Below are 16,809 nucleotides of genomic sequence, written 5' to 3' on the forward strand. Positions count from 1 at the left end.
GCTCCTTTTTTGAGAAATTCAGGTGATGCCACGTGTAGAAACCATGGCATCCTTCAGCTTTTCATCTGTAACACGCCCCCAGACCCGTGTCCTGAAGTCAAGCTTCTCAGTCAAGTCCTGAGAGTGCAGGCTTCCCATCAACTGAGATGGTGCGCCTCCTTCTGCAGATAAGTTGGGGTGAGGGAAGCTGGTGGGAAAAGCCCTGGGGAAGGGCCGGGCCTGGCTGGCTCACCAGCGGGCTTGTCCTGGCTAAGGAGCTCCTGGATCCATTCTTAGTAATATAAAGGGACTAGTGTCTTGTTACTCCATGATCTCTGCAGCAGTGTCAGCCCCTCCCCTCCATCCTCACCAGATTTAAAAGGCCACTGGCAGTGCCAGGGAGAGGCCTTCCCGGGCTGCTGGTGTGTGGAGGAGTCCGCTTAACTGACCTCACCCAGCCCCTGCCATCTCCTGGGTGGAGCACTTGACTGCTTGGCTACTAAGTGATCCAAGGACATGACGCAAGGATTTTGCCGAGCTGTGTTTCCTCCAGGTCCCCAGTCTCAACTGACTTGCAGTTTAATTGCAGCAGAAACGTGGCAACCCAGGGGAATCGAGAGCCAATTCCGTGCGCCAGGCTGTGCTGGTGTCAGTTGTCCCGTGTGTGTTCAGCCTGCTGGGGACTGCCGGCATCCAGGTACAACCGGGGAGGCTTTTTAAGACGTCTGAGTGAGTGCACAGGAGCCTTTGGGTGCAGGGGGCTGGGGCAGTTCGGCCTCATCCTTGGGATCACCTGTTATGCTGTGGTGGAGCCCCTGGGCACAGGATCATGTATTAGCAGGAGACGGGATTACCTGCCCTTCCAATGAGGAGGTGCTGGACCAGGAGGAAGGGGGCACTGCCGCCCAGAGTGGCCCATTCGTCTACCCACCCTGCTCCCAGGTGGCTGCGCTCAGCCGGTTCCTCCTGGATGGCAGCACTGACACAGGCATGGGGAAGGTCCGGGATGAAGGCTCCTTAATCCGGCACTCACAACCCTACGCACCAGCCTCCCAGGGTCTGTGGCCCAGTCAAGCCCCTCCTTCCCTTTCCTGTCAGAATGAAGCCCGAGGGGGAGACTCAGGAATACAGACAAACATTCTCTTTATTGAGCTACACATGAATTTTCCATTAGTCAGAGAAGTAGACTGGCAGTGTGTAAGATATCACAGAAACCTCACCGATTGGGAATAGAAAGGCTTAGAAAGACCCGTGGGCTTTTTTTTTCCTTTTTTTTTTTTCCAAGTTTTTTTTTTTTTTTTTTTTCTGCATTTTAAATTTTTTGTGTTTTGTCTTTTTGTCTCTTTATCTGAAATGGCTGTGACTGGTCTTCTTCAGCAAATATTGTCTTAAAAGTGAACTGTGAAGAGGTTTGGGGTTTGGATACTAGTCAAAGTAGAAATGACATTGGACTGATCATGAGAACTGTGGCTTTCATGTAAACATTACATTCCATCTTTTTTTTTTTTTAATTTTTTTTGTTTTTTTTTTCCATCTTGTGGTATTTAAAAATTTTTGTTTTTTATCTGCAGCACAAACATCCCCACATGAGAAAGAGCGAACACAGGTCACTGAAACAAAGGAAAGGGAGGGGTGCGCGCGCACACACACACACACACACACACACGGAGCATCCATCTGAGACGGAGAAGCGGAAATGTCAGCAGGAAAAACCACAACCCGGTTCCCAGAGACTACGAAAGCTGATCTGGTGTGTAATACATAGTGCTTATCAGGACAAAAAGAAAACCAAAACCTAAAACAACTTAAAAAAAAAAATGATAAAGGGACTCTAGGAAGGGAATGAGGGGAAAACTGTTTTCTATTGGGCTCTATTTATGTATATGTTCTGTATCCTTTGGGGGCAGCTACTGGCCAGAGAGAGCTGTGCTTTATCTATACAAACCCGGAGTGAGCGTATGGCTCAGGGCGGGGCGGAGGAGGGGTGCTGTGGGTGCTGAGGCTGCATTGGGAAAGCGGGGCCTGAGCACAGGCCCGGGAACCAGCGCCCAGGGTGTGGACAGGTGGCACCTCTGCAGGTGGGGTGGGGTGGGCGAGGCTGCAGGTGTGTATGTTTATTTCACAAAGGAAAAAAAAAAAAGATGGATGAGATGGTGAGTTTTCCTTTATCCTCTTTTTTTTTTTTTAAATGCTACAAAGCACATGAGAAATGTTCTTCCTTTCCTTTCAAATTCTAAATGTAAAGACTCAAACTAAAACCGAATTCTACAGCATTCTAGAGAAATACACAGCCGTCAGTCACTCTGGGTCGTAGGTTAGACAGGGGGCTTGATACAGAAAGGCTGTGTGTCTTACAAAGGCCAAAAGGTCATGCTACCAGGAGATCAACGTCAACAGCAAAGAGTCCGTGAAGCAGTCTGTAGAGAGAGAGACAAGGGGTCCAGTCGGACCATTTTCCTTGATTTAGAACACCAACCAACCAACCGACCGAAAAACCCTTCAGCGTGTTTAATGACATGGGGGTGGGGGCAGGGTGGGGCAGCATTGCAGAGGGATCCGGAACCCAAGGGAAGCCTTGCCCTGGCCCCCCTGGGAGGCCTTACCCCCAAGGACCCTGCCCCGGCCAGGTCTGCAGACCAGTTCCCCCCTTGGCTGCTCCTGCCCCTTCTCTACATTCTCTTTCCCCCACCCTTTTGGAGGGGGAGCCTGAGGAGCGGCTTCAGCTCTGCAGGTGACTCTGTGACGGCCCCTCCCCTCAGCTGCAGGTGGGAAGCAGACCAAGTCTCCCTTTTCTCTGACTCTTGCCTTGTTAACATGAATAAAGAAAACTCAGGAGACAGTGGATTGATCGGAGCAATGATTCTTCTAAATTCTTGAAGTTAACAACCTCCGCCACCCAAAAGAGAAGCATCCTTAAGTTTTCTCTTGTTGGAAAGTATGGGGCAGGGAGACATTTGGGGTGCTGGCCATTTTTTAGAAAACAGTTTTGGAATTCACACAAATGCAGGACAGAACCGAGAGCACGCAGCCTGAGTGGGTGGAAGCCGAGAAAAGGCTGGACTGAGGCCAGGGCTTTCCTCGCCCTCCCCCTGCTCACAGAAATGGGTCTCAAGAGTGTGAAAGCATGTGACTGTTCTTAAAAGGATGGACTCCCAAATCAGGACTTGTATCGCAGTGCGTGTGTGTGTGTGTGTGTGTGTACGCGCATAAGTGCACGCTCAGGTGCTGTCCCAGGAAATTGATGAGCAATGGAATGGTGGTTAGTTCTGTCTGAAGCTCTTTCTAGTACAGACTAAAAAAACTTTAATATATATTTGTCTATATATATAAGGTTTGTTATGCCTTTTTGGAGTTTGTTTACCAACTTGCATTTGTTAGTGGGGGCGGGGGCGGGGGTGTGTGTGTATGTGTGCAAGCTTTTCTGTGAGTGCTGGAATCATTACCAAATAGGTTGCTATACAGGACAAGAGGTCAGTACAAGCCGCAGCCCCGGAGGTTGTTGGCAATGATGATGTCGGTGACGGCGTCGAATACCACCTGGATATTATTCGTGTCTGTGGCACAAGTCATGTGACAATAAATTTCTTTGTTGGGTGAGCGGTTTTTGCTTTCAAATTGTGCTTGGATGTAGGCGGCGGCATCTTCATAGGTGTTGGAGCCTGTAAAGAGACAGAGCAGGGGGTGGAGGGAGGCCCTGGTGAGAGCGGGCTTGGGGCTGGGTGGGCTGGAGACTTGGCCGTGACCTTCTCCAGGAGGCTGCCTGGGGCCCTCCTCCAAGGCAGAGTCGCAGCTCACGTTAAAAACCACACACAGCTGAGCGATCGCCTAGCTTTCCCAGGTCTTTCCCTCTGTGTTCACAAGCAGTCCCCCCAGGGGCCCTGGGCGGACAGTGGCCACAGGCTAGCCTTTCCGCCTTCTAGAAGAGCACCCTGAGGCCGGCGGGTCCGCCCTTCACAACGCTCAGCCCTGGTCCAAACCAGTCCTGTTGCTCCTGCTGCAGGTATTTCGGGTGGTGTGCTGCCTCTGGGCGTGCGGGGCGCCATGCCCACACTTTCCTGAATGCTTCCTCCACCAGTAGGGCCGGGACTGTCTTTAAACAGTCCCCATGCTTAAAGTGAGTGGCCAGGACAGGGGGCATGGGTACCCTCCATCCCCAGGTGGGAAGTTTGAGGGGCTGGTGGTATTGTAATACCAACTGGGGCCCCACTGCCCCCCCCAATTCCTTGGAGCTCCTTTGATCCTGACTGGGGTCTGGTGGGGATATCTGTGGATGGCATAAGGACAGTTTGCCCACCAGCTGCAACCCAAGCCCCGTATCTCTATTCTGTAGTTTTCAATCAACGTAAAAAAAAAAAAACATGGACCAACCCAGAATTGCCTAAAAGCCCATCCAAGTATAGCCGCCCCATTTTCTTCAGTGCCCCTAGGACCTGGCCAGCAGGGAAATGATACAGTCTGACATTAAGGGTGGGCAGCTACACCTCCCCTGCCCCCCTCGGCTGCCCTAGTCTCCAGTGGCTGCATGTGAGTCACAGGGGGGTCTGTGGCTTGGGCACTGGAAAGTGTCTGCAGCCAGATAATTAAATGTGAGGAATCAAGGCTAAGGGGTGGGGACACCTCTGGGTGGGGGTCAGGACAGAGACCAGCTCTGGACAGCCCACAGAGCAGAAAGCCTCCTCAGCTCCACCGCTGGCTGGCCACCAGTGAAGCCATTAAGTTGGGGGCAGCTCAGGGACTAGACACAGCCCCAGGGAGGACCCCACCAAGGGTCCTCCCGTGCAGGGGGGGGCCAAGACGGCACCGTCGAGGTGAAAAGTGCCAGAAGGGACTCTGAGGGTGCCCCGTTCCTACCTTCTCAGCGTCCACTGAGTCAGTGCCCTTACACAGCCCGACGGTCCCTCAGAGCTCCCCTGAGACATTCCGACCCCCACCTGCCCACCCAGCCCCTCTAGCTGTCATCCCCACAGGCCTAGGCACCCCCAGGGGCCACCTCATTGACCATTTGTCATCCATCATGTTCTCCAAACTCAAACTGGATCCCTCGGGAGATCCTGAAGAACTCAAGTGTTTCCCAGAGTCAGACCGACTTCACCTGGGCGCATCCAGCACCCTACACAACCTGGCAATGAGCCTGACCACGCCTTGGGCTGTGTCCTGAACTGGGCTCCAGGGGCACCAGGTCCCTGGGGACCAAGGAAGAGCCCTCGGAGGTGGCACTGGCCTGAGAGGGCCTGCCGAGCCCCATCCAGTCACCACAACTCTCTGAAGACCCGAGCAGGTCCTGAAGGTCCTCGCTGGGGCCGGGAGAGGTGGCTGCCAAGAGGGGATAAGGCCTGGCTCCATCCACCCCGGCCCCGTCCTGTGCCCGCCTGGACTCGCCCCGCTCTGCAGAGGGCACCCCAAACACGGCCAGTGCCCCGTCCGTCGTGTCCATCCTCTGGATGGTACTGAGGTGCTGATGGCAGGCGTGGCGCAGGCCTGGCCCCGGGTGCCATCCTCTCCATTCCTCCCCGCGCTCCCCCAAGCAGTGGGGGTTCCTGTCCACAGTGGGGCCCGGATGGCACACACATAGGCGACTAACCTGCCCCAGGGTGTGGTCTGGCTCCAGAGGCTGCCTCAGCCTCCCTACAGCCTAGGGAGGGCGGGGAGCCGGCAGGTTCACATGGGGGAGACAGGCAGTGCTCAGAACAGGCCAGTGCACCCTCCTCCACACCCAAGGGTGAGGGCGGACTCTCCCCAGTAATGGAGGAGGTTGGCGGGGGTTGGGGGGCAGCATCCATTGCTCCTGGAATCGGGCTGGATTTGAGGACCCATGTCGCCCTGGGAGCTGAGCCTACGCCCTGGGGCTGTCAGGGAGAGAGGGTTCCCGACTGAGCCCACCTGGGACACATCCTCTGCTGCCACCCGAGGAGCCTCTAGAAGCTTCCCAGTCCCCAGGGCGACAAAGGCTGGGCTCTGACCTCCCATCAGTGCTGCGCTAGCCTTTAAGCAGCAGCTCAGAGCCGGGCCATCCTACAAGCCAGCCTCCATCAGCCGCCAGAGACAGCCTCATCACAGGGATGTGTGACACATTCCCATGGAGCCAGCTGGGAAGGAAAAGCCCCTGAGAAGGCGTGGAAGAGAGGCAGGCAGGCAGGGTGGGAGGAGGCCTGCAGAGTCAGGGTGGTTTGATTGGGGAAAAGCCCAGGATGGAGGGAAAGCAGGAGAGGACAGGTGGGATGCTGGTGGAGGCAGGGAGCTGGGCTGATGCCTGGAGCAGAGAAACGCAGGGCTGAGGCGGCCCAGGCCCCACTCACCGGGCACATTTGCACCCTCTCTAGTGCAGGCAAAAGGGCCATGTGGCCCAGCAGAGGCCCAGGGCAGGAGTTAAGGAGGGGTACTGGGGAGATGGGAGGCCAGGACGAAAGCAGAGGGGGAAACTGGGGGGCAGTCCGGCCTCCCGATCCTGCCATATCCCTCCAAGTCACCTGGTCACAACATGCGAGCATCCTAAGGGTTCATTTCCCACCACGCCCAGGGCGGCACCCTTGCCTCTTCTATCCCCGCCCCACCTGCCAGATGCCCGGGAGACGCGGGTCCCTGGCAGGTCCACGCGGCACCCACCTGTGTACTCGGGAAAGCAGATGGTCAGAGGTGACTTCTTGATCTTCTCCCCAAAGAGATCTTTCTTGTTGAGGAAGAGAATGATGGAGGTATCGATGAAGAACTTGTTGTTACAGATGGAGTCGAAGAGCATGAGAGACTCGTGCATGCGGTTCTGCAGCCCCAGGCGGGGTAGGGGGCGGAGAGGGCCAGACAGACAGCGAGAGGGACAGACAGGGAGACAGGGAAAGAGAAGACGACAGTTAGGCAGGAAAGGGAGGCTCGGGGCCACCTGGCAGCTCAGGAGGGGCTTCTGGGCCCCCACAGCTCCTTGGAAGGCCGACAGGCAGATCATCCCGCACGGCACGGCGCTGCTTGCGTCCAGTGTTCAGAGCAACCCACACCCCCTGTCTCGGGGCCGGTGGCAGAGACGGGACGGGGAACCAACCAGGGCTCCCTCGGGAGACGCTGAGGACAAGGAGCCCAACCCTCCCGTCTGCAGAGCCTGCAGCCACGAGAGGGTCTCCCTGCGTCTGTGTGTGCGTGTGTGTGGCCCCCAGGTGTCTGTGTATGAGCATGTGTGTATTTGTATGTGCATGTGTGTGTGTGCGCGCACGTGCATGTGTTGGGGGGATTGCTGGACAGGAGCCTGAGAGCTGTGCTCTGGCCTTCCGGTCCACACCTTTCCTGCTGGGCCTATCCTGTGGGCGGGGGTGTCCTCTGGGACTGGAGAGGGGCTCCAGGCCCCTCCTGTGGTCTGAGGGGAGAAGTCACGCCAGGCTCCTGCCAGCATCCCCCGGGGACTGGGGAGACGCTACAGCCCAGGCTGCCTGCGGGCATGCCTGGAGGATGGCCGCACCCCCTCGCGCTGGCTCAAGCTCAACCAGAGTTCAGGTCATGAGAGCTGAAAGCCGTGCAGCACTGCTTTGCACACAGGAGTTCATTTAGCAAACGAACGAAAAGGATGTGCACTCCCAATCAAGCAGGACCCTGGGGACAGCCTTCTGCCCTGGGCAAGGACGGCCTTATTCTAACCTGTTTCTCGGCAGCCCCTTCTCGGTGAACTAACCCGTTTATGCATGGGAAGGTGGCTCCCTCGTGAACTACCTCTTCGGGGGAAGGGGGACCCCCTGTCTGATCCCCAAGCCCAGACTGTGGGGTCTGCAGCTCAAGCCCAGGAGTAATTCCTGGCTGCATGCTCCTTCTGAAGTAAGAAGACTGAAGCAAATGACAGGAGAGAGCAAAGCAGTGGTGTGGGTGTCCCTGGGCGTTATCCCCAGAGACAGACGAGCAGTCAGTGGAGCTGAGTGGGCTGCTTGAATGTGAAGTGACCACCACCTGTCACCGAGTCCCACTCCGCCAGCTCTTCCCTGCCTCGTGTCATTTAACCCATTAATCCTTAGGGGACACTGAGGTGACAGGGCTGGGACCGGGAAGGACAGAGACATGCCCCCGACTCTGGGCCAGACCACAGCTTCTGCCACACAGTGGGTCTCTCCGGCCAGTGTGAGTAGCCTGTGGGCGCCAGAATAAATGGTCAGAGGGCCGCGTGTCTTTGGTCATCTCTTGCATGGCTGGGTTGTCAGACTGGTGACCTGGAAGGGGTATTGGCACTAAACCCTTGCTCTTACAGCCAAAGCCAGTTGGTGGAGGGGGTGGTCTCGGGTCTCAGCTGCCCCTAGACAACGGTTTTACTGCAGCCTCTGGGACCTGTAGTAAATAGCATGGTCCTTCCACTTTGCCGCACAAATCCAGCAGACTCCTATGGTCTTACTACCCTCCTGGCCTCAACCAGTCCGTTTCATTCTCAATCCCCACCCCAGTTTCTGCTGGTCGGTCACTGCATAGTCACACTCCAGTGGAAAAAACACGTGATGCTTCCACCCGGTGCCATTTCAGTGGAGCCTGTTCAGAAGGTGGCAGGCGGAGGTTTCCTGGGAGGTCAAGCAGATGCTGCTCAGGGCCAGGGCTGGGAACACCCAGGGTCCCCGGACCGCCAGGGAAGCAGAGCAGAGCTGCTCCGAGCCAAGGATTCAACAGGAAACACCTCCCCACCACACAGCAGCACCTCGGCCTACAGCTGCTCAACCACAAGATGGAAGCCCACGGCCAGCGGCAAGGTCCCACCTCGCTGCCCAACTAGCTCAACTTGATCTACAGACGTGGGGGCGGGGGGCGCGTGTTGGGGACACAGGCCCAGGGCACTCCCGGGACCAGAAGAGGCCACCAGGGAGACCTGAGCTGAGAGTGGGGACTCTGACCATATGGCACATGGGCTGGGCTGAAAGGTCTGGAGGCCGCCAAGCGTTGGTCTGAAGGAGCGATTCAGGCCAGCTGCCCCGTTTCAAGTCCCACTCGGCTAAGGCTCGGCCCCTCCCCGCCCCGGGGCTGCTGAGCGGGCTCTCTTCCCGCTCACACCAGCGGGGTCTGTATGCAGCCCTCTGTGGGGCTGCAGGAATGACCAACACAGGCTTCTGCTCGTGGAGAGCTCACAGTCTAGTCACGGAGAGAAAATGCACACACGTGGAGAGGTCCTGGTTCCGAGCGAGCGAGCGGCACAGACCAGGAGAGGGGCCCGGAGGCAGTGAGGGTCCCTGGTCGGACCTGGGGAGTGAGCCTGGATGGAGGAAGATGCAGGGACGGTGGTGGGGAGGGGAGGCGCCGGCGCTGAGACCCCCTCCTCACCCCGCAGGCCTCACTGCTCATCACTCTGAACCCACTGGAACCCACTGCCAAGGAGCCGAGAGCCCAGCCTGTCCGTACATGCTTGCCCAGAGAACACAGACGCCAGAGCACGTTCAGAAGAGATGTCAACATCTGAGAGAAGAGAAGGAAGCCAGGGGTCACAGTCAGGCGATGGCACCCACCCCTGCTCAGCGTCACCTTCCTGTCTCTCCCACTCGCCAGCAGAGTGTGGCCAGTGGCCGGCGCCAAGCCCTCTGGACGGACAGGGCAGCCTCTGCCCTCACCACACCCCTGGCGCCTGGAATCCTCCTGCCCTGGGGCACTGTGCCCTCTGCTGGGCGACCCGCAGTCCAGCCCCAGGACACGGGGCAGGCGGGGGGTTACCCGGTGGAAGCAACCTAGGCACTGATACAACACACCACACTCACGCTAGAAAAAGCTGGCACTTTTTATTAATGGTGGTGACTAATAAATACATTACGGCAGCCAATAAATTATTACAGTGACTAGAGATTTATTAAACCAACGGGTCACTCTTCTTACAAAATTACAGTTAATATGGGGTGGGGGGGTGGGGGGTGGGACCACTGTACCTAAGAGAGGAGGTTTGCTAGGAAGGAAGGGGCGTGCCCAGGTCCACCTCTGCGGGGCATGGGGAGAGGAGGACGCAGGGGGACCGAGGCAGAGGAGACAGGGAGGTGAAGGGCCTGGCTGCTCGGGGAGGCGGCAGGAACGGGGGTGCAGGGGTGTGGGGGGCAAAGAGGAGAGGACAGACCACAGGACAGCAGTGCCTGTGAGCCGCTGGCTCTGCAGGGAACGGGCTGTGCGTTCAGGCTGGGGGTCTGGGTGCATGCGGCCTGGGTGGGCCTTCTCTGCTTCTTCCCCGGGCCAGGCCCTCCCCCAGCAGGGGCCTTCACTTGTTGGGTTAGGGTCTGCCTGGAGCCCCAAGGGAAGGCCTTACTTTGCTCCTGGGCCAGAGGGCTGAGACTCGCCTTTCTGGGGGTGGGGGTGGAGTCGGGGGCAGCAGCTCACAGACCCTGTTCCTGACCTGGCTGTCCTGTCAGGCCTCGTTGCTGTGGGCGGCTGGACCCTTCTCTCTGTAGGCCTGTGGGCTGACATCGGGGAGACTGTCTGGGGGTGCTGGCCTCTGGCACCCCAGGTTGAATCTCCGGTGGCCCTGGAGCCAGAGCCTCGGGCCTCAGTTTCTGAGAACTGCCAGGCTGCGCCTGAAGGCATCCAGAAGGCTCAGGGAAGGGCAGAGGCCACCAGAGGCGGCTCCATGTGCCCCACCTCTCAGAGAGGGGGCAGGACACTGTCTGGTCTGGAGGAAAGGCCGGGGCCCGACTGCGGTGGGTTTCCTCACCAAAGGCATGTGCTTGGCCTGCCCTGGGTCAGGCCAGAGGAAGAGGGAGGGGCCAGGAGAGAGGCGGGCCAGAGTGGAGAACCGGCAGGATCACCCACCAGGCAGAAACTGTCACAGGGCAGGGCGGGGTGAAGCCAGGGGATGACCTCTCACCTTGCAGGACTCACCCCGGCAGAAGGGAAGGGCCTGGGCGAGCTGAGGCCTGGGTCCTCCCCACTGAGGGTTTACGGACAGCCTGGTTGTGGGTGCTCTGGGTAGGGAGGGCACTTGCGGAGTCACAGAGGACTGTTGTGGGGGCAGCGGTGTCTCCAGTTTGTCACTGGGGCGTGGAGCTGGATATGGGGTGGGGGCAGCTGGGAGGTCCAGATACCGGGGTATCCTGGCGCCAGATACCGGGGTGGTTGTCTGCCTGAGCAGTGCCTCCTGCCCCCACAGTCGGAGCATGTGGCCACGAGCACCCAAGCTCTGCTACTGTCAGAGCGGACGGGGCCAGGGCCGTAGGCCCCTAGTGCTCCATGGAAGGAGGCCCCAGAACCATAATGTCCGAGCTGTTGGCGAGAGGCCCCGAGCCGTGCTGTCTGCTCAGGGCTGGGGCAGACCCTGCCCCCTCCTCAGGGCAGAGCCCACAGGCTCCACCGAGCCCATCTGCGGGCCTCGGGCACTGCCCCCTCCAGTCAGGCCAGAGTGCCTTGGGGCCTCTCCCTGTTCTTGGCAGGAAGGCCAAGCGCTGGCTCTTTCCAGGGCAATCGGTGCAGGACACAGACGCAGCCCACGGGCATCCAGACGGCAGGCGCAGCCTTCACGGGCTCGGCGCGGGCACCCCTCCCAGATTCAGGTTCCCTTTGGCCTGATGACAAGAGGCGCTCAGAGGGCTGAAGCATGGCCTCTGGGGCGTGCACACGGGGCCACCCTGTCTGGTCACTCAAAACACCGCCCCCAGCACCCCCACCCCCACGACGGAGCCGAAACTCATCTGTCACTTCAGGTGCTCCTCCTCAGTCAGGGTGGAGCCGCCTGGGATGATGCGGATGGGAGACGCAGCGGACAGGAAGGAATTTCAGCCCAGACACCTGCTTCATGGGGGCCGTGACTAGACAGCCAGGGACCCCTGGGCAGGCCGGGGTCGGAGGGCAGGAACAGCACAAGAAGCTGAGCAGGGCAGAGACAGGGCAGGCCACCCAGGGGACGGAGGGGCAGGAAGGCCCCAGGCACCCCGCTCCCAGCCTCCCAATGCTGCAGGAGGGTGGGCTGGGGTCTGGGGCCCTCCCACCTGCCTGCTGCCCAGGAGAGCTGGTGACCCCCACCTCCAGGACGATGGCCTTAGAGATGGGGCTGGTCAGCTGCTTTTGAGCCTGAGGTCACAGGGCGGACGGAGGGGCACAGTTGGTCATACCCAGGGTGGTGGTGCCCGGAAATAATGGTGACGTTTTCAGCACTGGGCCAGATGGCCTGACAGGCCCAGGCTGCCCACACAGGACATGGAGGCAGTTGGCTCCAGGGCCCTGACCTCTGCCACGACCCAGCACCTGGTACAAGGCACAGCACACAGCAAGGCAGACAAGACCGAAACGGACCTGGGCTGGCAGGGTGGTTCCTGTGGCCTGGATGCCTGGCGAGTTCCCACGAGACCAGGGGCAGCAGCGGAGAGCCAGCTGGGGGACCGGGCTCAGCCACCCCTGCGGGCACTGGGCACTAGGGCAGGTACCCTGGCTCTCCCGTGCACCACCCAGAATTCTGCCTGTGGGAAACAAGAAGCCCAGGGCTCCTGGCTGCAGGGCAGTCGGGGCTGCGCTGGGAGTTCGGGGGTCCTGCCTGACCCAGGACCGAGCAGAGCCCAGTGTCGGGACTGGAGAAGCGGGGGGCCTGAGGAGGGAGGAGCTGAGTCGCCTCGAGGGGCAGCCCCTCTCTTCCCATGGGCACGTATGTCTCCCCAGGCAGAGCCGTCATTCAAGGGGCAGAGCCGCCACCCAGGCACATGGGGTGTCTGCCAGGCTGTGGGTTGGCTGCATTAGCCAGCTAGGGGCACCCAGGAGAGAGAGGGAGGTGTGTTCACCATCCCAGGCCAGCCAGGGCCTGACTCACCAGGAGTCACCCCACCCTTTTCTGCGCAGGTATCTCAGGAGCAAAGCTCCTCCAAGCGGTCTGAGGACTCTTGGTGCAGAGGAGGGGACTGACTGGGTGTGTGTGGGCCAGGCTGCGACCCTCACAGGGCACGCTAGTGTGGTGGGCCCGTCCACGTGCCCTCCTTTGCCCCCTGAGCTGGCGGGACCCCAAAGGCTGTGAACAGATTCTCCTATTTCTTCACCAAGACAGGAGGAGGCTGGAACACGGGCTACAGGGCCTGTGTCCACACCTCCCCTGGGCCTCCTCCACACCAGGATCTCCAGTCCCCAGGCCCCCTGTGGCCTCGGCAGGTTTGCACTGGATTCACCCTGAATTCAAGACAAAAAAGCACATCCGCTCACACTCCAGAGTGGCTGCCTGAGACCTGGCTGAGGGGAGAGGCAGAGGAACCACCCCGGCGCCTGCAAAGGCGGGGTGTGAGGCCCCCACGGCAGTCAACACAAGTGCCACTTCCCCTGGGCCTCCCCCCACCATGGCCTTCCCCCCAGACTTCTGTCCAGGCACCGCGGGACTTGACCCTTCCCACTACCCCCCATACACCTCTGCAAGAAGTCAGTCTCAGAAGCATTTGCAGACCTATGAGAGTCGGGGGTGAGGGTTCCCCAGGAGGGTATTGGGGAGCCCAGAGAAAGAAGGGCTGGTGTCTGGGAGCAGAGATCCAAGGGGAGGAGGAGCACTGGCCGAGGCCTGAGCACCCCCAGACCCCACACGGCTGGTGGGTGGCCTGGTCCCACCCTGGTTTTTTGGTGACGGCGCTGCCCTCGACCAGAGAGACCCCAAGAAAAGCTAAGCAGTGGCTCCCACCGCCCCCACCCCGGCACAGCCTCAGACGACAGGAGGAGACCCCAAGACTTCGAGCGTGAATCACCACATGTAGAACACACACCCACTCGGGGCTGGACGGCGGCCTTGACCCCACAGCCCCCTCCCCCAGGGAAAACACCCAGCAACGACGAAGCAGAGGCTGGCGAGCTGCCCATCGCGGCAGGTGTGGGCGCTCGGCATCCCGACCAGCCCCGTTACCACGTGTTCTGGTGTCTGGGGCCAGGGTGGCCATGGAGGGCGCTTCCTGTCCACCCCCCTGGTGCCAGCCACGGGTACTTCCTTGTCGAGGGCAGAGAATGGGCTGGGAGGTGGCGGAGTGAGGGCTCCAGGGTGGGCTGGGGCAGCAGGGCGGTGGGCGGCTGGGCAGCAAGGCCAGGGCTCAGTAGAGGCCACAGCCCCGGAGGTTTTTGGCGATGATGACGTCCGTCACAGCATCAAAGACAAACTGGATGTTGTTGGTGTCGGTGGCACAGGTGACATGGGTGTAGATCTCCTTGTGGGCGGACTTGTTCTTGCTCTCATACTGGGCCTGGATATAAGCCACGGCTTCTGTGAAGGAGTTGGGGCCTGCGGGAGAGACCAGGTCGGGAGCTGGTGAGGCGAGGCCCCCACCTGGGTGCCAGTCAGGCCACAGGCCAGGGAGAGGACACCGGGAGCCCCTTAGTGACTCCCCTGCAGGAGGAACCTAACGACAGCTCAGCGCAATCAACAGTAGGTTATCAAATCAAGTCTGTGGCTCATGTCCAGTTTAAAAACAATGAAGGAAGTGAGAGCGCAGACCTCACTGAGCCTCACTGGCACTAAGGGTGGGGTGCTCTTTCACAGAACTCCTGTTTCAACTTTTACAGATGCACCTACAGGTTCCTGATGCAAACATGCTTCCTTCCTGGGGGTCCTGCCCAAAGAAGCCTGAACCAGAGCTCATAGGGGATCAGAAGTCTGCCAGCCCCTGCAGGCTGTCCTCTGCCAGCGGTCACTCCTTGGAGCAGACAGGTATGCCCCCGCCTTGGCCGCTGCTGGGCAAGCTGGGTGGACACTCAGCAGCACCTGTGAGCTTCCCTGGCCTCCTTCCTCTCATCCCCTCCTACCTCCTTCTCACGTCCACCTTCCGGGATGAAGAACTGTCTGGCTCCCTGACTGGCGGCCACGCTGCTCTGTGGGGTTTCAGGAGAACAGCTGCTGTTCAGGGAGGGACAGAAGGGACTCCTGGCTTTGCCTGAAGCCTCCACAGGCCCAGGCAGGGTGGCCAGACATGCCGAGGGAGGGAGGGCGGGAGGGAGGGAAGGGGCTGGGTTTGGAGCTGCAGTGCAGACCAGAAACCCAGGAGGGGCACGCCTGCGGGGATGCGGGTACCTAGCCCCTCGGCACAGGGGCACAGTCCACCAGGCCTGGCCTGAAAGGCCTACTAGACCACAGCTCTTTCCTAAATCTGGGCTGGAGGTGAGGGAGAGGGTCCCTGGGACCTTGTCAGCACCAAACCAGCCTTGGTGACTTACCCCTTTGCTTCCACTGCCCCGTGGGCCAGTCTTGGCCACCTAGGGCAGGATGCATGGACCCTCCACAATTCATGTGTGACTAAACAGAGGCCGACTGGTGTGTGTGCAGGGTGCTGAGCCCGGCCCACCTCTGGCTGTGTGCTGCTGGGGTCTGGCCTGGGGGGCCGTCAGCCTGATCTCAAGGAAGGGAATAAACAGTGGGCAGTACCACTTGCCCAGCTCCGGGCCATGGCCCCCATGTCTCCATGGGGAATTGGGGTTCAGCCTGGAGGCTCCCCTACCAAGCTGGGACTCTGACTCCCCTTGTGCTCTCCAGGTTGGGGGGCTGGGCAGGCTGGAGATGCCCACTTCTGCTTCCACTTGTCTCTCTGACCAGGCCCTGGGCATCCTGAAGAGCCAGTGGGCTATTCCAGCCACGCTGCTGCTCCACGGGGGCCTGGCCAGGCTGCCCACCCACCCACAGCCAGGTGACCCCGCTGCACAGTGACAAGGTGGCCTCCGTCAGCCACAGCATCCTGTGCAGGGAGGTGTGAGCAGGACCGCTCATGAGGCTCTCGCATCCAACAGACTTTCTGACTCATAACTACCCATCTGGGGGTGCCCTCAGGGTACTTCTCAGTTGTAATCACAGTCACAAAAGGGTGTTCAGTGAGCACTTACTATGCGTCCACTGCCATGCTAATAAGCTCCTTCCTGCTCACTTTGTCCTCCTGGCAACTCTGGGAGGAAGGAATCGATAATCACGGTGATTACCCATCTCAAAGATGTGGAAATCGAGGTTCTGAGAGGTTGTGTAACCTGCTGTGAGTGGCAGAGTGGGGGCAGGAACCCTGGGCTGTCTGATTCAAAGCCCCATCTTCACCCCAGCATCATCTTGGTGTTGCCGCTGTACTGACAGCCTCTACTTACAGACAACCAAGCTGAGGTGCAGAGGCTGCCAGGGTCAAGGGCTTGTAAATGGCTGAGCCAAGATTCCAGCCCTGCTTCCCCGGACTAGGAAGCCCAGCTGGCTGCCCCGGGCCTCTCGCTGCAGCATGTTGCAGGGAGGCAGGGGACCTGCCTTTGGTTCTGTGCTGGATCCTCTGGGGCAGAGCCTGGTGCGTCTGCGGCACACGATGAAGGGGGACTGAGAGTCCCTGAGGTCCCCGTGGGGAGCGGCCGTCTCTACCTGTGTACTCCGGAAAGCAGATGGTGAGCGGAGACTTCTTGATCTTCTCTTCGAATATGTCCTTCTTGTTAAGAAACAGGATGATGGACGTGTCCGTGAACCATTTGTTGTTGCAGATGCTGTCGAAGAGCTTCAGTGACTCGTGCATGCGGTTCTGCAACAGAGCGGAGGAGAGGCGAGTGAGGCCCGTGCGGCGCCCGGGGCCCGGACCCACCGCGGCCAGTGACACAGCGGGACAAGCAAAGGGACGGTCCGCCAACACGGCTGAACACACCACCAGGGACAGAGACGCGAGGACCCATAAGGACGAGGACCTGGTCCCTGCTGCATTCCACACACAGGTGGGGTGGGGGTGGAGCAGGGGGCAGGGCAGGGTGGGGGAGCACTGCCCCTTCCCTGAAGAGGGCTGACCCGGGCGGGGGCAGCGAGGTCACCGGAGGGACTCCAGCCCACCACAGAGAGGACATGCACCATGCACGCGGGGGCAGGCCCCGCCACCCTCCACATGTCCACGCAGGACCGCGGGGCATGCAGATGGCTCTATAGGGGGTCTCGTTCGGCTTCACCAGCGGGGGTGGGAGGATGCA

The 16,809-nt window shown here is 59.7% G+C and overlaps 1 protein-coding gene across 2 annotated transcripts in view; it reads right to left on the minus strand.

Moving 5' to 3' along the window:
- Positions 1–1,105: 1,105 nt before the first annotated feature.
- Positions 1,106–16,809, minus strand: part of GNAO1 (G protein subunit alpha o1) — a 176,618-nt gene continuing 160,914 nt past the window's right edge. Inside the window, exons 7-9 of one of the 2 annotated variants that reach the window (XM_043898519.1) lie at positions 6,583–6,736; positions 3,423–3,638; positions 1,106–2,396 (exon numbers count right to left, since the gene is read on the minus strand). In XM_043898519.1, coding sequence (XP_043754454.1) covers positions 3,451–3,638; positions 6,583–6,736 — 342 coding nt within the window. In that variant the 3' untranslated portion in view covers positions 1,106–2,396; positions 3,423–3,450. Of the gene's footprint in view, positions 2,397–3,422; positions 3,639–6,582; positions 6,737–9,681; positions 14,126–16,222; positions 16,377–16,809 lie in introns of those variants that run through there. The other variant, XM_043898521.1, reaches the window with a different exon arrangement.

Source organism: Cervus elaphus, chromosome 4, assembly GCF_910594005.1.
Source record: "Cervus elaphus chromosome 4, mCerEla1.1, whole genome shotgun sequence".
NCBI lineage: Eukaryota > Metazoa > Chordata > Mammalia > Artiodactyla > Cervidae > Cervus > Cervus elaphus.